This window comes from Oratosquilla oratoria, chromosome 4, assembly GCF_046742065.1.
Source record: "Oratosquilla oratoria isolate Oo_2021 chromosome 4, ASM4674206v1, whole genome shotgun sequence".
Lineage (NCBI taxonomy): Eukaryota > Metazoa > Arthropoda > Malacostraca > Stomatopoda > Squillidae > Oratosquilla > Oratosquilla oratoria.
Genome location: NC_134780.1, coordinates 77,436,398 through 77,462,137, shown reverse-complemented (window position 1 = coordinate 77,462,137; position 25,740 = coordinate 77,436,398). Strand labels below are relative to the sequence as shown.

Here is a 25,740-nt window from a genome sequence, read left to right as displayed (position 1 = left end):
CCTTTATTACACACAGATACTCTCTTCTCTTCCTCCACAACCACCAAATACCAGCCTCCGGAAACATATTCATAATCATATCACTCACCGCTCCATTAACACACTGAAAGACAACACACTGCTGCATGCCAGACCCCCTGATATCCACCCTTCTGAATCCTCTCTCCCACATAAGGACAGAGTCCACTTGGCCAGACTGCGATGCGGTCACCACCCAGCACTTCTAAGCTACCAGAAGAGGCTGGACGACCGTGTTGTGAACAGCTGCCCAGGATGTAACACTTCACCCCATACCATACAACACATAATGGAAGACTGCATTATACACAATCATGCACGCAAACAACACAACATACACTCTATAAAGGATTTGTGGGAAAACCCAGTTTCGGCTGTGGCCTTCCTTGGGGAGACGGGACTGCTCGGACAGACAGTCTAGGGAACGACAACAACAACAACAACAACTGGAGGCTACCAGCCATGGTTCTGGAAAGCTGATACAACTCTTCAAAGTAGTGATTACACAAAAGCTTGATCTGTCCCAACAACTTCCTTATTTTAATGAGCATTTGGACATAGGGACTTGAGTCTAACCAGGTCTGTGGGGCAGGGTTCCTCATCTCTGCTCCAAGAGTAAATCCGTAACAATACTAATGTCATGAACAAGAATAACATATTCTAAACATGTATTTACTCAAACCAAATAAAATTTTATCTGCAATTCTAGAACCTTTTAGGAGAAATCTGCAATAACTAGAGACTGCTACAGCCATCAGTCAAACCCATATGCTAAATTGTCTTTGGGATTGATGCCTCTGATACCATTTGCACTACAAGACCTTCAGTCGACACGTTATAAAAAGTAAAAAATTTCAAAATCAAACATGTTACCAGTGCATTGAAATACTAATTACCATTCAGTAAAAGACAGATATTGTACATAATTTATTTTAAATCATAAAATATACATTTGCACCAATTGGTAAAGAATATTCCAAGCTAGCAATATACAATGTTATTAATTCTTTCAAACATATATGGTATGAAATAAAAACTACCAAACTGTTAAGACTTCCAAGCACCAGGCCCGTGGTACGAGTTTCCCCAGTTCTCTTCATAAGGCAGTTGGTAACTCTTATTATACACACCATCTCCTTAACATGTACTCTTTGTATACAAGCTTGAAATACACCAAGTGACTTACAATCATTCCATTACTCTAAAATGGAATGTTTTCTCATTCTGGAACATGTGAACATCCTCCACAGGCTACGATTAACCAAGGCTACCAACTAGTCTCATCTTCCAACCACCAGCCATATAAATATTTTCCCCAGTGATCTTCATAATCACGTTGGTACCCCTGGTTTTCAACATTGCCTCTGAAGACTATTTTGATACGATGGCACAAAGGTGAAGACTATATGTGCTAGAGTTAACCTTGCAAGAGCTCCTCAATATCTTTGGCAATGTCAATGGTGAGGTAATGCCGGCTGAACCTGAAACAAAAAGTAAAAATTAAGAAGTTATGACAGGAAACAAATTACCTATACTTTTATGTATGTTAAAAACAGGGAGGACCAATAATGGGCATCTGCTACAGGTGGTCCAGCAAGATAGATGGTAGAAAGAATAAGCTTCCTCCTTAATTCAGCAACTAAAACTACCACATGCCAATACTCTTGTCTTCATTTGATCAATCCTATAATGACCACCTCACTTCTGGCTGACATTAATTTTTATATGGATGGAGGAGGGAGGACTACAATATTGAGGATTAGGATATCTTTTTTTTATCTACTTCTTACCATTTCACAATTCCCCTTCCCAAATGAACTTTTTCTGCCTGAAAAGCAAAACCTCTGCACTATAATACAATACAGGCACTGATCTGTTTCTTCCTAGACATATATTGGAGGGCCCGTGGACAGTTGTATTTACTGCGAGTTCCCAGGTAGTGAAACCCATAATCATTATTTCACCCTTACCTAAACAATAACCAACAACTGCTCCTCTCCAACCACTGCAAGCCAATGACATAATCCTACACAAATACAACATATATCACATACTTCTTTCCAGAGATCTTTGTGAGAGACCAAAGACTTGCCAGCCATCATGGGGCTGCAGGTTTCCAGTAAAACTAGACCGAAAATTTATTGTTCACAGACTGAACATTCATTTAATAATGTAATCTTAAGTCAAAAACTCCCCTCAGCCAATACCCGTAATAGACAATGTTTTACCCCATCTCAATAGCCTGTACCTACATTGGGTGCCTGCATATGGTGATACCCTGGAATCGATGTTAGGCAAGATAGTCTCCAAAGCATAACACCCTCACCTCCAGTTGAGGATTTAATTGTACGGACTTGGGGATAAAATGTAGAATTTCCCCACCACATGTGCTTGGGATGGACATTGTACAATTGAGTGTTGCTGGGGTGAACATTATACAGTTGATTATGACTCATGATACATAACCTAACATTCTACACTTAATTATGGGTCGTGATGCATAACCTAGCCTGTGTTAGGTTGGAGAGTCTACAGTTGATCAGTGTGGGAAGAGAAATTCTATAATTCAATGTAGCTGAGGTGGAGATTCTACAGTTGATCAGAGAGTGTGATTCATCAAGGTCTTGGATCACATGTTGGTCTTGTGACCGACAGCCATTTCCCTCCTGGAAGGGAGCTCCGAGCTCTTATATGACCAATCTATGAGTAATGCTGTGACCACCCACCCACCTACATCCACAAGAATTGGAGTAACGATTTGCAGTGCAGCAATACTGTGTGTTTACCTAGTTGTATTTTACGGGACAAGAGCTATGCTCGTAGTGACCTGTTTTTGTATCTCTCCCTATCCAGTTTATTCTTAAAATCATGTAAAGTTTTGGCACTCACTGTTTCTCTATCTATTTTGTTCCAGACTAGAATCACTGTGGGAAGCTGTTCTTTTTCAGGCCTGGATTTGGCATTCCATCCGATTGGTTCCAAGATCTGTTAACTTCTATATTTTCTACCACTTTCACATGAGAGCAGACAATTGGCAATAGGTCTTTTATCAGCCCAGGACAAGAACACCACACTAATAACAGACAAATTCCACAATTCTTCCTGAAGGAGTCTAAAGGGGCTTTACCTGATGCTATGGAGCCAAGTTTCCAATAATAAACTCAAGACCTCAGAGACTGATCTAGATAACATACCCAGGGCCCCGAGAAGGGGAGGGGCAGGGGGGGGGGGGGCAATACCCAGGGCCCTGAGAAGGGGAGGGGCGGGGGGGCAATACCCAGGGGCAGCATTTTTTTTGGGGGGGGGGGGGCCTTTTGGTGAAAGGTAAATCAAATTCCCTCTAATGTACTTTTAATGCAGGATTTATTTATCATGAATTGTGTGTATGAATGATGTGTGTATAAACGTTTTGTGGATGAATGTTACATGTGAATCGTGCTAGTGACCATCAGATGTGGAAGGTGGTGGTGGTGGTGGTGGTGGTGGTGTGTGTGTGTGTGTGTGTGTGTGTATTCACTTGGTCTTGGTCTTTCACTACCAAGACCAAGTGAATACACACACACGTGTGTGTGTGTGTGTGTGTGTGTGTGTGTGTGTGTGTCTCTCTCTCTCTCTCTCTCTCTCTGTGGGTGGGTGGGGGCACTTACCCATGTCAGGGCCCTGCATATACCATATCACTCCCTACCAACAAAATCACTGACACGCATGAATGCAACCCCCTCCACACAATGGCACCTAGATTTTTCAAACTCACCTCTTAAAAGGATTTCCTTCAGTATCAATAAGGAATTTTTCAAAATTCCAAGAAACATCGTAACGTCGAACAGGACTCCAAATGATAAACTTGGGGTCTGTCATGAGAGAGACAGTGTCATCTGATGGTACTGGTAGAGCCTCCTTCAGGAACTGAGAAGAGGGAAGGGTAAATTACTAACAAGTATTTAAATTACACGAAATAAATACTCTTAAGACCAAAGATTTTTGATAATGACAAAGTATTTTCTCACACAAAGTCCCACAATTATGCCCATACCCATGTTCCCAAACATCAATGTGTCTGGAATACCCACTATACCCCACAGTATACACCCATGTCTCCCTACAAAAACGTCCACATCCCCTCAAAATACTCGCATTCATCTCCTACACACCCACACCTAGGTCACCATGAACAACCACATCAATCATAAATTCATCCACGTCCTCAAGCAACCACATGTCTCCCGAAAATACACGAAAGTCAACAAACACGCCAATATCTATGACCACAAGTCTAACACCCGAGTCCTTCACAACCATCCGTCCCTACAAACACCCCCTACATCCTCACAATCATACCCACGTTCCTGACTAAAACGACACTCACGTCCTCACAACCTCATCTATAACCAGGTTTCACATTACTACGTCCTCAAACCACACCCACAAACGTACTACCACCCATCTACTCCCACATTCACACCCCACAAACATACCCACGCCTAACACGCCCCAACGGGCACACCTACAAACGCACCCTCACTGCTTGACTTCCTTACCTCGAAGATGGGATCAGCCTTATCGCCGTTAACTTCAACCTTAGCGAAGAGGTCCATCTTAGGTTCATAACTATTTCCTGGGCGGACGTGATGGAGGAGATTGTAGACCTCCTCATTTTTTGTATTCTCCTGTAACCATGGCAACCGGCAATGTAGAGGTGGAAGAAGGGGAGTTTGGGGATGCTATAATCATGTAAACAATTTATTTTCTATTCAGGGATAAGGTGCACTTATACTAAGGTAAAGTCTTAGATCTATTTGTGGTGATGTGCTCATTGTCAACCGACATTTTCGTGCCAACTGGAAGTCTCGTTTATTCAGAAATTGTGGTGGAAATTTATACGATTCGTTAATGGATGCCTTTCTAATTTTTTAACTTTGGACCAATGTATCGGGCATTTACGACATATGCAATAAGTTCCAGTATGGACGTAATTCTTTAATTTGTTTGACAGTAAAACATAATGGCCGAGTCACCCGACTTCTAACGAATGGGATTACAATTTCGATTGCGTTAAGATTCACTACAATAACGAGATTTGAAGTTAAGATATAGTCACCCGACTTCTAACGAATGGGATTACAATTTCGATTACGTTAAGATTCTCTACAATAACGAGATTTGAAGTTAAGAAATATATATAACGCTTCGATGTTTGTCATATGAAGATCGAAATGTTCGAGCCAGCCGAGTTCATGATTTCGGAGGAGGGGAAAAAAATCAAAAGCAAGTGTGAAAAAAAGAAATGTAAAGCGAAAGGACAAAATACAGAACAAAGATGAATACAATACAGAGTAAAAGACAGTAATAAAGAAACTAAACTACACAAAAAGTAATCCATGTATATTATTACATGTACGAAAGTATTCTCAACTACAATACGAGGCTAGGTACTCAGGGACAGACATTTAAGCTTTAATTCGTTTATGGTCTTCAAACTCCCTTGAGTGCAGGCCAAATGTAGTACAGTACGCATATCAATGAAATTCTGGGCATCCTAGCGAGACGCAGGGCGATAATAGTCAAAACCGAGGATGCATAACAACGATACCGGCGCAATTGAAAGAAGCAGAAGAGAGAATTCCTTAGATCGAAGTTCTTTTATTGTTAGGAGGTAAGACTAGATATTGCAGGAAAAAAGTTTGTCATAGAATCTATGATTGTTTGCTACAAAATAACGAAACATGCTGAAGACAACAAGCACAGGCAACTCAAATGAAAAGTATTTAAGAGAAGGTATTAACGGTTTTCAACGAGAAAAGTACATGCCGAGCTAGTGTTTATTTCCAAGATAATTACAGAATTAAAATTGATATTGTTTGCTACAAAATAACGAAACATGCTCAAGACAACAGGCACAGGCTACTCAAATGAAAAGTATTTAAGAGAAGGTATTAACGGTTTTCAACGAGAAAAATACATGCCGAGCAAGTGTTTATTTCTAAGATAATTACAGAATTATGTCAAATTTACATGCAGAATTCCATAATTCTAATAGTACTGGCATATGCCATTCATGCTTATGGCAGCCGATTATGTTATATTCTATTACTGTGCAGAAGTGCAAATACATCATGCCATGCTTTTAATACGTGAGAATATTTCAGTGTTAATAGTAATGACCACCCACTCACAAGTTATAGCATTCAATGAAAATATAAGAACCTGTATTATCACGAACAATAAAGTTGAAGAACTTCTGACCCTACCTGATGACCAAACTGGTTACAGGGGAACGCAAGGACTGCAAGCTGATCTCCGAACTGATCAATAAGTTCGTTCATCTGCGTGAAGTCCCGCGTGGTCGTGCCTCAGAGGGAAGCAGTGTTTTCGATGAGTACGACCTTCCCCATGTACTTGTCCATCTTCACTAGCTCGCCTGACGAAGGGGAAATAGAGGCAAGTATTAGTAATGATATCAAAGGTACAATGTGAGCAAGCCAGAAATCAAGGTATACGAACGCAAGAACGCTCGACAATGGTCGTTTGATGCACAAAGTATACCATTGAACTTAACTTCTACCTAATAACAAACTTGTAACTAATTACCTGTTGGTGTGGCTCTCGTATGCAATTTGTAATACAATGAACTTTGTCGTTTTATAATTTGTCGTTGACAAAGGGAGCTACCGTGCGATAGGAAGGGTGAACTCTCATTGGACCGGCGTTTTTTTTTTTTTTTTTTTTTTGGGGGGGGGCAAGGCAAGACACGCAATTTCCCAACATTGCAAATAGAGTCACAGTGCTTGTTTAGCAACTTCTTATAACACACACACACACAGAGCGATAAATACATGGAACAAATTAGACAACAAAACAGTATGTGCTAACACTATACAAGATTTTAAGATAAAACTTGATGCGGAGATATACAAAGACGGGTCACCACGAGCATAGCTCCCCTCCCGTATATTACAACTAGGTAAATACACACACGTGTAGTCGTTTACAAACAGATGTGGAAAAACTTGTGCGGCTGTATTCGTCCTCATGGTGGAGAGATTTTGTTCACATTGAGGAACTTGTCGAAGAAGCAGGAGACAAGTCTACGCAATTTTTGAAGGTTTGAGTTCTCTACCACACGATTCATTTAGATAAACATCTATGTACTTTGTTGTGTTGTCTATAATTTGATTTGTTAGCTCAGCTGTATGATTCTTCATAGCCTTTTTAATGTAATCATCATTCTAAATTTAACCTTGTTAAAGGTTTCATATCAGCAAAATTTGCCATTGTCTTCCACAATCCAAGAAATGGATAACTAATTTCTTAGCTGGCAGTGTGTGCAGGCTACCTCAAAAGAACCATCTACTAGAATCCAAAATACTGTATAATGGAATCTCCCCACATCAAATCTAGAGGATGGCATCAAAGGTCTCCTATGTATAACAACAGCCTGGAGCTTTGGCTGAGACAAAACAGAATTGCAGCTTCATCCTAGAAATCATGGACGACACTGCCCAGACAACTACGAATCAAAGCGCACACTCCGAGCCCTAAATACTTTACTCCACATTCCTCACACATCAGTCTATCCGAGAAATTCCTCACAACAAGATTCACACTGGCATGACCACGTTCAAACCATCTTCCAACAATGGAACGGTAACACTATAGAACAAGCCTGGGTACAGACAAATTGTCATTGCCCTAGATCAGGGGTTCTTAAGCTTTTTTCTCTCCAATTCCCCACTTTTTAGTGAGCCAACTCTCCATTTCCCACCACAGCATCGGTCTTTGACAAATTCGATTTTAACCCATGCAGTGTTTAGTACGTAAATATACGCTTTGCTTTTTTGTGCCATTTTACGACCCTTAATTTTTTTCCCCCCACTTGGCAACTCCGCCATTCCCCACCAGTGGGGAATTCCCCACAGATTAAGAACCACTGCCCTAGATGAAACCAACTCACAGAAAACGAAATCTCCATCCCTAACCAACCCGCTCTACCCAGGCAGTACATCCTTGGGCGATTTGTATTGGTCATAGCCGGTTACCTGGGGTGCAGTTGAGCAACGGATTGTTGGACTGACTCGTTTCAAATTCATAACTATTAACCCAACAATCATGGTTTTTTTTTCGTCCGAGTGAACAAATTACCAACGAAAACTAACCAGAAAAGTACTCCCCAAGATGGATTGCATGATTGCCTGGGGACATGAAATAACGGGGAATGAAAATAGAAGAGACGTGGGTTCTAAACCGACATGGCGCCAGCGCGCGCGCATACACACTGTGCTGTGAGTCGTTACTACTACTCTCATGGGCGGGGAGTTGGGTGTATGTGTGCGTGTAAGGTCACAGCATTATCCATAGATTGGTCATGTATGAGCGCTGAGCTCTTCCGGGAGGGAAATAGCTATCGATCACGAGTCCAACACGTGATCCAAGACCATGGTGAATCACACACACACACACACACACACACAGAGATCGGTCATACGAGCTCTGAGCTCTCTTCCGAAATAGCTATCGATCACGAGTCCAACACGTGATCCAAGACCATGGTGAATCACACACACACACACACACACTACGGTGATCTCCCTCACACCACACCTTGTTTACTAGATGCTCAAATGCATTTGGCAACATACTTTCGTCTCACTTTGACCTTGGCAACCCTTTATTCAAATATATTGTTTATGCATTCATCTTTATCTCGAAAACAAAAAGTGATGCTCGGTGCGTCAACTCCAGTGCCCCTGCCAACCATATCAAGTCATACTACCTAGACGTTTCCTAAATCCATGTGCAGTATTTGATAATGATCATGCATGACCTTCGCCCTCAGTGGGTGTGGGGAAGGGTAGATCGAGAGCGCAAAAGAGGACGCAGGGAATTTTTTTTCACTAAATGTTTGAACTAAACATATCAACCGATTTTGAAAATAACGGCACAAGATGGGATCGCAGAGATGTCTAGAGATACAATGGAAGAAAGACGCAACACTTGGCGAAAAAAGCGTTGTGTGGAGATTTGAAAAGGGGATATACCAATGTGGGAACAACGAGATCACAATGAATATGGAGAAAGCATGGGGGGGGGGTAAAGGTAAGATGAGGGGGGAAGATCATGACGGGGGAAGGGAGAGGTGAGGATGTGAAATGTACGAGTGATGGGGCGGTGGCTTGGGGGTTGCGGGGGGGGGGCAGGAGAATTAAGAGTGGCGGGAAAGATGCTGACGAGGGGTTGGTTAGGATGGAGAGAGGCATTGTGGCAAAGCCAGACAAAATCGAGTAACTAATAATATTAACGAGAGAAATGTGAAATGCGTGCGGAAAATACTCAACTTGGAGCCGAACAATTTACTTATGGACTAAGAAATGTTAAGTCGACAGGGACCATCACGGGGATTGCTCCTTCCACAACACTTCTATTACTAACTTTTTCTGTTCAAGAAACTCATTTTAGTGTTTGGCGAATACTGTACACAGAACTGAAACAAACAAACAGCATGATAAGATCGCAAGGACCTTTGAACAACTCTACGACTGAACCTGGCTTCCCAGTGTCGTCTGCATTCCTCTCCATACCGGTTCGTATCTAACGGTTCATCTTTGATGCCTATATACCAAGCCTGGAGCGACAACGTTCATCCTCCGTATCCACGCTTGTTCGACTCGAAAGTACTCCCGACAAAAGTATAGCATTCTTAACTGGTGGACTTCCCCAGGCCCTACCTGTACAACAGGTGCCTACGAGAACAGCTAATGCGCCAGCCACTAGGAATACTAACCAAATAAAGTACAGTACTGACAGGAGTGCATAATTACAGCTAAGATTAATAAAATCCATACGAATTGTTCTAGTAAGGAGTGAGGAGAGTTAGCAAAAATAAAAAAGTCCACCAAGATGTTGGGTAATAGATGTCTTGAATAACGCCATATTGGTGATGGATACAATTGATTCCAGTGAGGAATTCTAAACAGAAATACATTTTACATTGAAGAACCTTTTTCATATCAAGTTGATCAAGTTGTGTGGGCAAGTTTAAAAACGTGTCCCCTAGTGCCAGAGAACGCAACGTACGTGCATATTATTCACTTGACTAAATAGCGAGAGAATCCCCAAGACGTGAGAGAAAAACCGCACAATTACATGGATACGGAGAGCGACACGCATGCGCACGAATGGCATACGCGACATTGTCATAGTGAATGCTTGAAAAACAACACTGCAAGCTGTTACTGTCCCTATTAATCGTAAGGACTGGGTGGTGGTGAAAGGTCATTGTATAGTGCGATCGCCGAGCTCTCATCCGGTTAGGCAATATCTGTCGACATGTGATGTAAGACCATGGTAATGAATCATACGCGCACGCTCACGCGAAAGCGTGCAAACGGTCTGTTGGTGTAATGACAAAGACTATATAGGAAAGATGAGAAAGCTCACGGAGAGCCGCATCGTCCACACACATTTTAGTGTGCGGCTATCTCACTAGATGGCGATTACGTCAATCACCAGTTTTAACTGCATCGTCTGTTTGTTTACAATTAAGCGGGACATTCAATCATGAGTGGGCGGAACTATCACCCATGTGTGGTGTGCAAAAAGAAAAAGGACTTTCCCCATCTGATTTTTCACGTTTTTCCTAAAGATAAACTAAAGGCAGGTACGAGATTCAACATATACAGTACATGGAAACTAACAGAAAATGGAGGAATGAAATAGAACATAGTTAAACTCTTCTCTATCTTTATGTCAGTGCAGTGTCACTTAGCTTGGAAATGAAAATTATAGATGAATACCTTACAAATATCTAGAAATATGAATTGATCATGTCAAATTCATACCATATCTTTATGGCAGTCCCAGGCAGGCACAGCAACTTTGATATAGTTATGTCATGTTCTTAGCAAGTGGTAAACTTTTACCTTAATTTTGAATAAATGGCCCCTTGTAAGGGGGAGGAGGCCACAGTATATGTATATTTCTTTTTTTGGCAGGCTGTGACTGCTTCTTTGGTAATTTTAAAATTTAACTGTTTTTGTTGAATGATTTCTGTGTTATGCTTGTTATTTTATGTATGATTGCAAACCTTGTTTAATTTTGTGACTTATTTTTTGCATGTTCATCCTTTCATTTTTCTGTTTTTTACAGTACAGTACCTGTCTTGCTACATATATATATATTTTGTTTGTTTGCTTTTGGGATTTTCCTTTGTTCTGTTAACATTTTTTGCTTTATTTTTGCTTAATCAATATGCATGTTATGTCTGCTTTTGTTTATTATGGTTTCATATTATTGTTTTTTATTACTGATTTTCCTATGTTTTGTTTGGTATTTAATATCTGCTTGCATGTTTTGGTTGCCTGATGTACGTTTAATTTTTGAAGTTGAATAATGCTATTTCTTTCAGTTTGTTTTGTGTATGTTCTTTACAAGACATTATTGCTTTGTTGCAAATAAAAGAATCTCATGTATACCTAACTTTTACTATCCTGGTTTGTATAATTTGTGTACAGACACTTGAATAAGTATACAAAGTTCAAACAAGCACAAGCACAAACAAGAAAAACATATTACAGAAATAATAAAATAAATATAACTAAAATAACCTTTTAAGTTTTAACTGTTTACTCAATTTAAAATATTTAGTAATGAATGATGCATTGTGCAGAAGTATTTTACCAACTTTTGATTTTATAAATATGATCATGTGTGTAAAGCACATTTTAAATGGTCTTGTTTGCATGCAAGTCATAAAATTACTACTCATTTTATAGAGAAAGTAATTTTTTTTCGAAATGTTCATTATTTTTGCGAAAGGATCAGTTTTAAAATTTCCAAAAACACTATATATAATACAAGTTTAGTATGATTAGAAAGCCGCGCTACGCCAATTCCGATTTATAGTTTGCGGTTCTGTCGATAGATGGCGCGCATTCACGCTGGATGTATGACGTTTTCTTATTAATAGAAATAGAAGCTTTCCCATCTTTCCTATATAGTCTTTGGTAATGGTTCGCATCGGGGATTACATACCTACAATCACAGGTTTTCCCCCCTTACAAGGGAGGTAGCCAAAAAATGTACATTCTACATTCTACCTCCACCTCCACTCCTCTTTCCTGCCACATTCGTACCCAAGTATCTAAAACTATCCACTTCCTCCGGTCTCCCTTTATACTCACTTCCAGTCTACTGCCACTTTCTCCCCTAGTATATCTCATCACTTTACTCTTATCTACATTTATCTTCAACTTCCTTTCACACACCTTCCCAAACTGTAACTTCCTTAACCCCTCTTCTGATCCTGCCACAAGCACCGTGTCGTTAGCAAACAACTGGCTTATCTCCCACTTTTATCCATTTCTTTTAACCATCTCCAATCCCCAAACCAGTACCCTTGCATTTACCTATCGCACCACCCTATCCATGTATAAACTGAACAGCCAAGGCGACATAACATCCCTGACGAAGTCCCACCTTTACCTCAAATCACTCGCTCTCCATTTGACTAACAAGTCCTACTATCTTAAAAACTCTTGACTACTCGATAGCTTTTCTATCCCACACATCTGCAATATTTCCCACAGTGCCTTCCTATCTACCCTGTCATAAGCCTTTTCCAAATCCATAAAGGCCCCAAAACATCCTTACCTTTTCCTAAGGCTCATCTGTCTTATCACAAAAATATGATCCAATCAAACCATACCTGTCCTAAACCCACACTTCCTCACCAATTACTTCCTCCGTTCCTCTCCTAATCTTCTCAATCAAAACCCTCCCATAAGCCTTCCTAACTACTTAAACTGATCCCTCTGAAACTACTCAGTCCCCCTTTTCCCTTGTAAAGTGAAACTATACAGGCACTCCTTCAATCCTCCGGCACTCTACCCTCTGTTAAACAAACATTAAATAACCTCACCAGCCAATCCATGATCATTGTGCCTCCTTTTATATATTCTGCATAACACCCATCCAACCCAGGTGCCTTACCTGCTCTCATCTTAACTGCCTTCACCTCATCTTTCCTTATTTCTCCTCCATCTTTTCACTCAATGTAATTCTCTTAATGCTACCCACTACAACTACCTTTCCTTCCCTATCCTCCTCCATATTTAGCAACCCTAAAACACTCTGTACATCTTCCTCTTACTGCCGTCTCTTCCATTATCTCTCCATCTGCACCTTTTACCTTTGTCATACTCTTCCCCTTTTCACATCTGCTCTCCTCTTTGCCTCCTTTATCTTGTGCTTTACTTCTCTTTGCACCTCATGGTTATCTTATCCTATTTTGAAACCAATCTGTGAAAGTTCGCTTCTTCTCTTCTACAACCTTCTTTGCTTCATCCCACCACTCACTACCCTTCCTTCACTTTCCCCCTGTCCTCGAGGATTACCAACGTTGAAATTTCAAGTTTGCACTAGAACGGGGCACGATTCACAATACTGCAAACCGTTACTGTATCCCTTGACAAATGGGGCGTGTTGTGTGTAGCTACAGCATTGCCCATACGTCGGGCTAAACGAACTTAAGGTCACATATGAGAAGATAATAGCTGATCACGAATCTGGCACGTGATCCAAGACCGTGGGGAACAATACGCGACACGCTTGCGCACCCACACATCCACAAATGTAATTACCTCACGCTCTCCAAGTACGGTAATACAAGATAGACCTGAAATACTCATCCCACGAATTTCCTTCAACTCCCTTACACGACAGAGTTTCCTCTCCTTACGCCGCGAACGTTAAGTCCAACTCTCCAGCTTCTAGTTTTGGATAACTGCTTCCCTCTCAACCCTAACATCTACCCCCGCTCCCGTGAGCAAATTCAAGTTTCATGTTTAATTTTTATTCGCCACCCCCTTCCTTTCCAACCACTCCGAGAATCTCACTTATCTAGTCCCAGCCTATGTTATTCTCACTAGCAAAGACAGTTCGACTTTCGTTTAGTAATTCAGTCGAGATGGTTTCCATAAACACAATGGTCAATATAAATTGGGTGCCGTTTTCATGTTCTTCGCTCATCCCGTCAAGTGCTCCCGAGGCCATCTCCCAGTTTCTTAGGCTTGGAGTCTGTACCCACTCCCTTCCCCCAACACGCACAACTCCCTAACCCCCCACCCCCCGATACATGTACCCAAGCTACCTCGAACCTGCATATTTTACGCAGCTGATGTCCCCTGCATTCTTTTCACTTTCCATTTTGATTTTGAAATTGAGCCTACCCTCCCCTTCCGTTTTCTGTGGCTAAATGAAGCAGCATTTACCTGGGCGAAACTTTGAAACCCCGCACAATTGCCTGCATCTCCAAAGAATGCAACACTTAATACATATTTACGTTCATTCGCTTCCACCAACGTCGCAACACAAATAAAACCTAACAGTCAGAATGATCCAAATGTCAGCCGGTTCATAAATGTTTAGAAACCAGTTGCACAACAAAAATACTTCCTAACCTAATAATAACGTTAATACCCACGACGTAATGTACAAAGCGAAAGCTGCACGTAAGCTTTCCAGATAATACGACTATTTACATTTCAATTCTACAGCAACTTGATGTCATTATAGTAAATAGATAATGACTAAGCAGATCGTGCACTCCCAATGGTATCCGAGCTTTGGAATACTGTACAACTACCAACCGACGTTACCTTACCCTCTCTCCCTTCACACACTCCCCCCTTCCCCTCCCTTCTGCCATCCTCTCCAAGACAAAGATCGTGCCACCTCCATCTACTCCCCGGTCCACTCCCGGCCTCACCATTCCCATACTTGTTCCTACCACGTCAACACTTTCCTGTCGCTCCCAGCTATTCCTTTATATCCAGGTTTATATCCCACCTGCGTCACGTATGAAACTATTCGATGGCCTGTTCTAAAGTATAAAAAAAAAGTTGAAGTCACAGAGTACGCAGGTGAAGTCTCTTCTGGGCGGTTGTAGGTGAAGTTCAATAAAGGATATTGAGAGGTATGGGTATTAACTATTCTCCAGCCTATGTTTTTTTCATGCTTAACACGTTTGGTTGCAAACTTATTTCCGAGCGTACATAGATTTCCCAAAACATGTCTTTACTTGCGAAATTTTGCCACAAAGGCAATCATGCCTTCCTGTTTTCCAAATCTCCAGAACCACTGGCTTGAATGATTTACTGCCGTGCATTTGCACTAAGCTTCCATTTCACATTTGCCCGAAACCTACCACGTCATTTTCCCTTCTCTATTCATACAACTGCGTAGCTTGCTTTCAGACAGGTATGCTTACAAAGCTATTCTTGCTCTAACAGATCCTCGTTTAGTTTGCCTTCTGGGTTCGCTAACTGTATACACGTAAAGAACTACACGACACTAGTCGTGTCATCAGTACGTCTGCCGATTTTGACTTCAAACTCCAGTGATTAACTGATGATAGAACTCTTTTAAAGGAGTAATCACACAGAAAAGAGAGAGAGAGAGAGAGGAACAAGATCGTCTAAGTTTAGTCAAAACAAAATGCAAATGGCACAGGGAGTCGATATATCCAAAATTCGTTATTTTCTATTGTAGCGAACTCAATCGAACAAGTTTTCATATCACGTATGGAATTTCTTCACGGTCGTTCTCTCTGACCTCGAAAAAAGTACCTAACTGCTCCCGGCTTGACGTCTAATAAAAGGAATACAATGAAAAGATTTATTTCTACTTTACTTCGTGCATACGTCATGTCGTTCAGATGCCGTTGCGATTGTTCACCAAAAACTTAGTAGTCTACATTTCTATGGTGTTATAATTATATTCGGTTTGTAATAATGTACAGTATTAGCATTATAATGAAATGGGTAGTGAACACTTAAGTGATACGAGCATACTATATTCTCCATTCAACGGCATTAATATCGCTTTGTACGGCCTGTATTCAACTAATCTGAATATATTTTACGGTCAAGTCGGCCACACTTATCAGAACGAGGCTCGAGCCGGTACACGTTATACAGTATATCTGCAGATAAGAACGCCACGGTATTATCGGTGAGCTTTGAAATTTGGCTCTGCCGGTTCTTGCCTAGTGCTGACAACCCTTTCCGTTGCGGGTGACATTTTCCTCTCATCTGTAGCGAAAGGCCTATGTTGTCGTCCCGCACCTAAGGTAGCGACAGGAGCTGCAAATCTTTCGACCCCAACGTTCCCTACAAGCTGTGCGTTAAAATTATATTAAAACCCATTAAATAAAAAAGTTCCACTCAAATGTCAACTTATAAACTCTCTGGTAACTTGCCAACCGTCCAACCAATAATTGCTTTGGTGGAGGTAATATGTAATACAAACTTTGGAATTGTGCGTATATGCTAAATGATCAGTTGGTGACATGCGTACGCACACTTTTCTGAGAAGGCAAAGTTTGCACAAAAAAATAACATTGCTCGGCCGATGTGGAGTTCCCATCTTCTGACCCATGTTTTCACTTCCATAGTACACACTGTACTAAAGGGACTAATTTCTCATTTCTGTCAAAATGGCAATAGTTATTACAATCATATTCAATTCCCTGCCGCTCCCGCACCGCTGCCCCAACTGATAACCCGACCTCTGTTCTGATAGCAATCCAATAACAATCAAACATCGAATTTCTCATCATATCGACCGAATGGCGTGACCATTCCATCCCCCGCCCCTGCACATTCAAACCGTCACGTTCACTCTCCTGCCTCAACCTCACTCCCCTACAAGACAAGTACCTTTCAATATTAATGTGGAATGGAAATGAGAGGTTTTGTTGTCATTCTGGCAACAATTGAGGATCACTGCACCCCCAGCGGATGCCCTTTCTCCCTTGAAGAAGTGGCATCACCGTTTTTCATGTGTAAAAGCGTCAACTGTTGCACTCTCCGAGCACCCGTCAACAAGTTACCGGAGGGAAATTGTGGTTGGAGCTTCTAGTATATCCTGAAATTTGTTTTTAGGTCAACCGAGATAAATAGACAAATCTGGTGGATATTCGGTGACGTCAGAACAAGTTTACATACTTGAAGTGGGGAAAGCGAATGGAGAGAAAGGGAGAGGAGGAGGAGGGAGAACGGGCGTGAATTTGAATAAAGAAACTTTTAACGAAATCGAGGTACAATGTAATGTTCGGGATAACAAAGGGTCATTTGACGAAAATGCATTCAACATTCCATAAGCAAATATCTATGATAATAATTAGCACCAAGTATCAGTCGTTTTCTGTGTCGAGATTACTGCATCATTCCTTTATGCTTCGTCACGAGGTTGGTTCTTTTCCTACACAAACTCCACCCCCGAACTTTTCCGGCGAGCTGATGAAGCAAGCTCAATATTTAACCCCTCCTGTAGTGGTACGTATTTCTATCCCTTTCAGCTTCAGCCTAGCGATTTTATTCGTTGCTGTGTCCCTTCGTGAAGGGTGTTTCAGTTACCTCGATTAACTGCTTCTCTACCACGATGCACTTTACATATTTGTTCTGGCTTGCAAGACTTGTTCAGCTGAGGGCGGGTGGCAGCGTTGAAGGAGACGTGATCTAGTGTTGTATAATCGTTTACTCGTATTATCTCTTAGAAGTAGGTAGAAACAACTTTGACAACCGTGTAGTTAATGAATGGAATAAACTTCCTGCACAGGTAGTGCAATGTAGTTCAGTTCGAAGCTTAGGAATCATTTAGATAAACACCTAAGCAAGATGCTGTAATGATTTATTTTATATCATTTGTTTTTCTTTTGTTATTTGTCTGTTTGATTTTCATTTATCATTAGTTGTATGTCAATTTATTATCATTTACTATTTACCCGTTTGTTTATTATTCAACTATACCTATGCATTTATCTATGTATTTTGTTATTTACATTATCATAAAATATTAATTATTTTATGATTTTTTTCGCATCCGACCTAGATATGGACCAAAAGGTCTCCTGTCGGCATGCTCCACCTTTGTAATCCTTTGTATTTCGGTTGATGCTGCGCTGTTGCACATCTCTGGGGCACTCCCTTTGATAACGCGAATGGAACTTAAATGAAACTTAATTCATTCAGCCCTATTCCAAGCGTGGATGCCACCCCCCCTCCCTTCAAGCTCCGAACTCTGTATCGAACTCACCTGCTGGACCAAGTTTTAAGCCTAGTAAAAACCAAGTTCTATTCACGTGTTACCTCACGCCAGACACGTACATGCCATGTTGATGATCTATTACGTCACTGCTATTGAAAGGAATTGTTTCATCACTGTTCGCCTTACCCTCGATATCTCGAGCGTGTTGTGTTCTGAAATGCATCGACAAAAGCCCAAAGTAGCTTCAAACAATTAACCGGTGCTGAACGCACAAAACCATTGAAGATACACAATCACACAACTAGCAACAAACAGCATCCTTATCAAATTCTCCAGTATGTTGTATTATAGTCCATTTCCTACCCTTACCTGCTGGGGAATGATCGTAAATCCCCGGATAAGACCTTTGGCAAGTATCCGGTAGAATATGGGTTTTTAAACAACCCACAATGCTTCACCGGCTGCTTGCCAAGGATGACGTCACGATCATGTTACGTTGGGAGGCCTTTTCAGGGTTAATTTACGTGTATCCAGGGTTCTTCTAAACTGAATAAAATATGCTGCCGTTAGCTAAAAAAATATTTAAAATATGAAGTATTATTGCGCGTGGATTTTACAGGATACAAGAGTATAGCAGTTTTTATAAATCCAGCTAAGTCAGGGGCTCTAAAACGACTTCTCTTGTCTTTCATGTCTCATTAGGTATTTCGTCGTAAATATCCAATTCTTCTGTCTTTGGGATCAATATCGCGCTGAAGAAACTCAACCGTATTGATGGGTAGCAGATGGATTGGGCCAGGGAGCGAGCAGCAATCAGTGTAGATTATTAACTTTCATTCATAAAAGAATGCCGATTTGTTCCTTAGGGATATCACTAATGTCCCTTAAGTATTTATTGCACAAAATATTCAGTCAATACCCCATACGAAGTTCGTTGGGATATACAAGCTTCTGTCAACACTAAAACCATGTTTTATTCTGGCTAAAGCCCAAATATTTTATTCAATCCTGGGATTACACGATTTGTACCTCTTATAAAGTAGGACCTAACTAAGGTCATCTTTAGTGTTCATATATAAAATCAACAAATATGCCGCATATGGTGAAGTAATGGGACTTTTCGAACGAACATTTTCGAAACCACATTTGAATCTGCAAGATGGCTAAGACTGTTGCAGAACATACAAGGACTTTTCATCCCGATACGAAAATAGATTTAGTCTCTGCCGCCTTTGAAATGATAATATATACAATATAAACAAACTAATAAATATGTAAATTAAATGCGATACGAAATGTATGAACAGAAACGCCGTGAAGTCAATGAAACTAGTTCTCCAAACATTACGCGTATCGGTACACGACACACGAAAGTCTTACTAATCTAACTCCCGGTGTGCCCCTGATATTTGAATTTACTGCCCCGAATTTCATATTGGCAACTGATAACCACATCGTTTATAAGATTTAAGATGAAAGCAGGGGTATACAAAAAGATTATCGATATCACAATCACTCCAGGACTAAAGTATTCTTGGTTGCAGACACACGCATATACAAGCTTTCCAGTACTATTGACGTGCATATCTGTTATGGTTGTCGCCAGGTTATTCTATCCACTCAAGGGACCCCGTGCACAGCGATCAACCCTCACAATGAATGAACTTTAAATTTTATTCAGGTGCCAGGCAATTCTATTTACTCACGAGCAGCCCTTTCAGGTAACTGAAGACTACTGTTTATGAAGAGGTGGGGGATGCATTAGTCTGGATATTGTGAACCATATCGCTTTTTATCACAGTTACTTCCCGGTTTTCTGAACGACCAATTTATTCACGATGAAGGTGTGGGAGCTCATTCGGTGATATAAACAATATTATCGTTCATATGTGGCAGTCCGAAGCAGGTTAGTTTTGCAGCACAAGTGCTTGTCCGACAGTCTTCCACGTGTTCGGACAGCTGGGGCATGTGGCTGTCACTGGCGGTTATTTGAAACCTACCTTACTCGGTCGCCTATGTGCCAAGCCTACCGTTGATGACGTCCATTTGTCTTTGTTTACCAACCACTTAGGTTTATGAAAAACATACGAGGGGGCGGGGTTTAACAACCAGACAATGCTTGTGTTATTACACTTGCACGTTACTAAATCCAAACAATATCCACAAGAAGTTTGGTATTATTCCATTTACCAAAACCTCATAATTTCCATCCATTTAATCCGAGTTACGAACATAGCTTATTTAGACTAAAAGCTGATAAGGTTTGTTTACGTTTCGTTTGTTTCACTTGGCAGCATCGCTGAAAGGCGAAGCAACTACCATTTCCGGTGTCTTGGCGTCCTTTTATTCATTGTTTTAATAACTGTTTGACATGCCCGCACGGTAACTACAAATCATTAAGACTGTATGTAGTGACTTTGCAGATAATATAGGACACATTTAGGCAACTGCTCACCCGAATACGATTTAATTTTTTTAATCTACCTTCTGAAATGCAACTCGCTCGGAACCACGACTTGAGAATCTATCTGAAAATACTTTCCAGTAAAAATGTATGCGTGTTGGGTGGTGTCCACTTCTCCCCCATTGGATACACGGGAACCCGCACCCACGAACATCCGCATACACAGCCACGCGCACATTAATACAAAAATACGCACACATCTACACGCCCACACTTTCATACCTACACACACGCCCACATTCAAGCACAGTTTCATCACCTCTGCCGGCACCACTACAAATGCTTCTACCAACTCCACATGCATTGTTTCCACAAGTCAAAACTCCATTCCAACGAAAACAATGCTTGCATTGATCCTGCACCACAACAGCGAGGCTGAAGGTAGCCTCAGGCGATCAAAGAGGAAGGTGTTGGTAACAAACCCCAACTTCATGGACAGTAAACGTGGCAAGGCACGGCCACCTCTTAACATGTATGAAGGATCAATGTTGCGAGCATGGCAAACTCCAGGTAAAACATTTGTATACATTTGAGGCGTAAGAATACTAGGTATTTGTTCAGTGTGTACATGGACGCGATATAGCGTTAGAAAATTAAATATTAATTTTGTAAATTACGATACATGAACGTAATTGCGATTTTCTCGGCGGAAATGAAAATAAAAAATACCTTGCTACAAGCAAATATACTAATGAACGAAGTCGCTAGCATAGGAACGGAACGGCATCTTGTTTGCCATGTGCTGTCTGCCCGGTCCAGTTGAGGCCTGGTGTACGCTCTCGGTACTTCAGCCAGTACCTCGCAAGGTATATATTCTTGAAGGAATGCTATGGAGCTGAAATCCATGCATTACTTCAAGCTATGAAAAACCTATACAGCCCGCGATCAGTAAGTGACTGAACAGGCCGCCAACATCCGTGACGACGACCCGGATGACCTTAAATTACAGGTACCGATTTACTAAATACACTTTAGGTTAGGTTAGACAAATTTATCATCCTTTCATTTCTTCGACGTCGGCATCTATCAAACATTGCGTACCATTCGCCCGGCGCGACTCGTTACTTTCGAAATCCATTTTAGCAAGTTTTTTGCTTTTTATTTCCGCCAAGAAATTTGGATATTGCGTTGCTACATTATAATTTACAAAATAATTTTCTAACGCTATATCGCGTCCATGTACACAACTGAACATTTACCGAATCTAAAAATATAATCTTCATGAAACATCCTCGATACTGCCGTACGTAGCTTGCACTTACTTTCCAAACTATTTCCTTCTCATCCAGGACTTCTGGAACGCGTATTAGTATATTCTTCATAAAGATTCTTTCCCTTGTCTTCCAGACGCTAGGCGGGAAGATGTCTAGCCTGTTTGCAAGAGTCGGGTGGGAAGGAGACGAGGTACGGCATATTCCGCGGCTGGTTGCTTTGATTACCCTTGACGAAAGACAACGACCACGGCATCCAAGCCAAGGTTGAGCCATAAACTAAAAAGTTTTCCTTGGATAATCACTTAAGCAGGGAAAGGGTTTGGAAGGTTTCCTCGCAGGAAGACGGATAAGAAACCTGTATGAGCGCTCAAGGTCAACCATTCAAGTCCATAAATCTTGCCAACTCGTTTTCAGACATCATTATTGGAACAAGTAAAAAAAATTCGCTATAGCTGACGATACACCTCAGATCCAAAGATATCTTGTACATGTAAAGTTACATTGCCACTCAAAATAAGTTAACACCCGATGAAAAAAATAGCCCGGGTTAACAGATTTTCTTGCCGTCAGGTGTGTGCGTTGAGGTATTTGTGTTTTTTCCGCCCTCCAGGATCAATGCATCTTTTTCCCACCAAGGTTCTTTTCTCGTTTTCTCTTTTAATTATTATTTTCATTGTCCTAATTTCAATTTCTATGTGCTGTATACAAATTCAAGTTTAATAATAAAAAAAAATACAAGGGTTATATCGAATTACTTCATGTTAATCGAACTATACATTTCTTTAAATTAAAAATCCGGACACTATACTATTTGTAGTCTTTATTTGTGGAATTTAAAGTTAAGAGGTTAGGCCCCCAATAAAATATTAGGGTGCAATAAACGTAAATGTCATGAACTCTTCAGACGTCCACTTTGTATACAAAAATCCATCAATTTCAGTATTTGCATCTATTTCCTTCCCCTATTCATGCCACATTTGAACGATCACATTGTCGGGGTATGCAAACACCACGAGACTCTTAACCCAACCTTCCAACATCACCCATTCTCGGGATGATTTTCTGGGCATCCCCAAAGAACTAGTTTCAACGAACCTTGGTTACTTCGGACACCAAACCTAGACAACAGTCTGGAAATCCCCACCTTACGACTGAAAACAGGAAAGTCATCTCGACCGTCGTCGGTTTGGTAAGCGTACCTTTCTACCTTCCCTTCCTCCAACGACCTGGGAGACCAGGTTTCTACAGAGGTAGGGGATCCTCGATGTGCTCACCACACTTACCGAATACAGCCACCATTAACATAATACTAACAATAAGCGTGGGTTCGTGCATGTTCCACGTGCAACACAAAATTACGTCATACTGCAACCAGAAAATATACAAACGTACGTGAAGACAAGCATACCTCAGAATATCAAGTATTTCAATAGCTTCGTAATCTATTCTCGTTTTCGATATTTTTCCAGTAAATATTGAAATATTCCAAGGGTTACCACGAATAAACCAACATGAAGAGAAGTTCCCTTTAACAAATGTACGAATAATTTCAGTACTTTTCAGCTTTCCTGGTTGATCGACAACACCGTGTCAAGACGATTTTTGGTGTTTAAGGCACTATATACACACCTGCAGAAAAGAATTACTCAAAGTGTCATGTAACTACAAGTTTTCGGCAACATTACTTTCTCCACCACCCGTCTGAAAGCGCACGTGCAAATACAAATAATAGGGGTGGTCTAGTCAAAGTACGCAACCATCCTACAATCTCATCCGTACAAATCCCATCCGTTGTTATTCCCACCTTATCTCTGGTACATAGTCATCTGATCCCGCAACACCGATCAGGCCAACGGCAATATAGCTAAAAAAATGCCAGCCAATATCCCTCAGACTTGTATACTCACTCATTTTTCTGGCGGTGGCTTAATTAGAAATCCAATATCTACACTATGGTTTCAGAAAACTGAGTGGGCAGTACAACAGTATATCTACAGCTCGGCTTTAGAAAACAACCACTGCCTTTGCCCCGTGTATTCACTGGCAACACTAAATTCTTTTGAATTTTAGGTTAACAAAACACGACAATGTCAGGTAGCGGCAATTATATTCACCATAAATTAACTTATCGCTTCGTTATATAAATTCAATCCAGAAATATTCCTAGATACGAAAGCACAAACTCATTCCTGTAGAAGCTGCTAACATGATTCAGCTGTTCTGCGCAGATTGAACATTGCGTGCTATCAAAGTCTACACTACAGATATAGGTTGCGGACAGTATGTTTCAGCATTGTATGTAATGACTGAATTCATACATCATAGTGGTAAACTTGTGATCTAAGCAAAGAATTTGCCGTAGTGTTGATAATCATCGTGTGTAAACGAACTTTTCTAAACAGTTTCGACATAGGACCTAAACGTTATATATGCCTGTTACCCAAATGTCATATATACATGACATCCAAATGTCATATAGACATACTTTCCAATAAAATCTAACTAAGCGCAACGAAACTGAAAACTATTCCGAATGAAATGAAGCATACCTAGACTTTGTGTAGTGATAACTTACCTCCTAGCCCCTTCGCCGTGAACTCATAGAAGGATCTGACAATTCCCGCCATATTTTTACTCCTCAGAAATAAACGGCGAACTTAACAAAGTTTCCAAAAGTTCAGCGCGCTGGTCTGTAGTTGTACACCTTTCTCCTGCGTGGAGACTGAGCGACTGTGAATCAACTGCTGCGTGCTCACGGGAAGGGCGACTGGCAGCTGCGGTTTATGTGGGCATAGAGTTGCTAATTCTCTATTTTTATACATTTATATTTATAAATCTAAACAAAGTAACAGTATTCTATCTCACTAGAGTACTACCCTGTAGTCTTTTTAAAGTTTAAGTAAGTAAATTTTTCTTCTTGTCATTGTATCTCACTTAAAAACGTGATAATAAAAATAAGATTCCTGCTAGAAATTTCAACATACCCGCTTATACCCTAGCGTCCGTAAGATGTAAACTCTTGTCAAGTATCCGTCATAGCGTAAAGTTCTAAATACAAATTTGTATTCTTTTTAGGAAATTGTATATAGCAAACAAAAGTTTGTTGTTTTCTTCATAAACAAACCACAAAAGGTTGCAAAGAGCTAGACTAGTGCAAACTGCAAAGTGGTTGCATGATTCTTGACCTTGAGAGCGTATTGCGATCCAGCATCCCTATGCGAAACGTGAGTCAATGCTACCTTATTTAATCGAAATGTTATACTCTAAATAAAACTGAGTTGATAATTTATGTATCTAAAGGTACGATTCATAGCTGCTTCACTTTTTCTGGGGGACGTAATTATCCTACAAAATATTATACGATGTAAAGTTTGCAATGAACACAACTTCAGATATGCATGCACAATGTTGAGAATGATGCATGCAGTGTACAGTAAATATATTGCGTTGCGCAACTTCCCGTTAGTTTACACGCTTTTTTTTTATTTAAGCCAAAGTGAATGACTCCTTTGCCTGCCACCCTACAAACACAAAAAATAAATACCTATAGCGCAGTTTTGACATAGTGTAAAGAACAAAAAATCCTGCAAAACTCTTTAATGATGAGAAGGCTGGTAGGTGGTCTCCCAAGAAACAGAATAGAACCCAAGTTACCATTGACATTTTGAATTTGTCAAACCACAATTGAATGCCTTCACCAGAATAAGCCGTGCACCTGCATATAAACAGTTTACAAAAACGTCAACTCCTTCAGTGGAAATCTGCCTGTTCGCAACGAATCCAGGAGAAAACATCCACAGGTGCCACTTCGAACACAACCTAACTTCACCTAACATATTTTAACATTTCATAATAAATTTCCTTTCTGTTATGTGTTCATGCTTATGACAAATTAACGTATCGATATGAAGTTCATACTCCCCTAAATAAACCGGAAAACTTTCTTTTTGTGGCATAAAGGTTTGCAGTTTATTTTTATTCGTTTGTTTTATACGATATTTC

The 25,740-nt window shown here is 40.6% G+C and overlaps 1 protein-coding gene across 2 annotated transcripts; it reads right to left on the bottom strand.

The window, feature by feature from the left end:
- Positions 1-932: 932 nt before the first annotated feature.
- On the bottom strand, positions 933-24,505 carry LOC143024933 (glutathione peroxidase 1-like). Of its 2 annotated transcripts, none has more exons than XM_076184424.1 (5): positions 24,314-24,505; positions 6,267-6,436; positions 4,557-4,739; positions 3,773-3,924; positions 933-1,499 (listed from the first exon to the last, which is right to left on the bottom strand). In XM_076184424.1, exons 1-5 carry the CDS (start codon positions 24,363-24,365, stop codon positions 1,436-1,438), a joined length of 621 nt encoding a protein of 206 aa, XP_076040539.1. In that variant the 5' UTR covers positions 24,366-24,505; the 3' UTR covers positions 933-1,435. The 2 variants fall into 2 exon arrangements, with proteins under 2 accessions (XP_076040539.1, XP_076040540.1); XM_076184425.1 differs by having other exon boundaries at positions 4,557-4,685.
- Between the last annotated feature and the right edge of the window lie 1,235 nt (positions 24,506-25,740).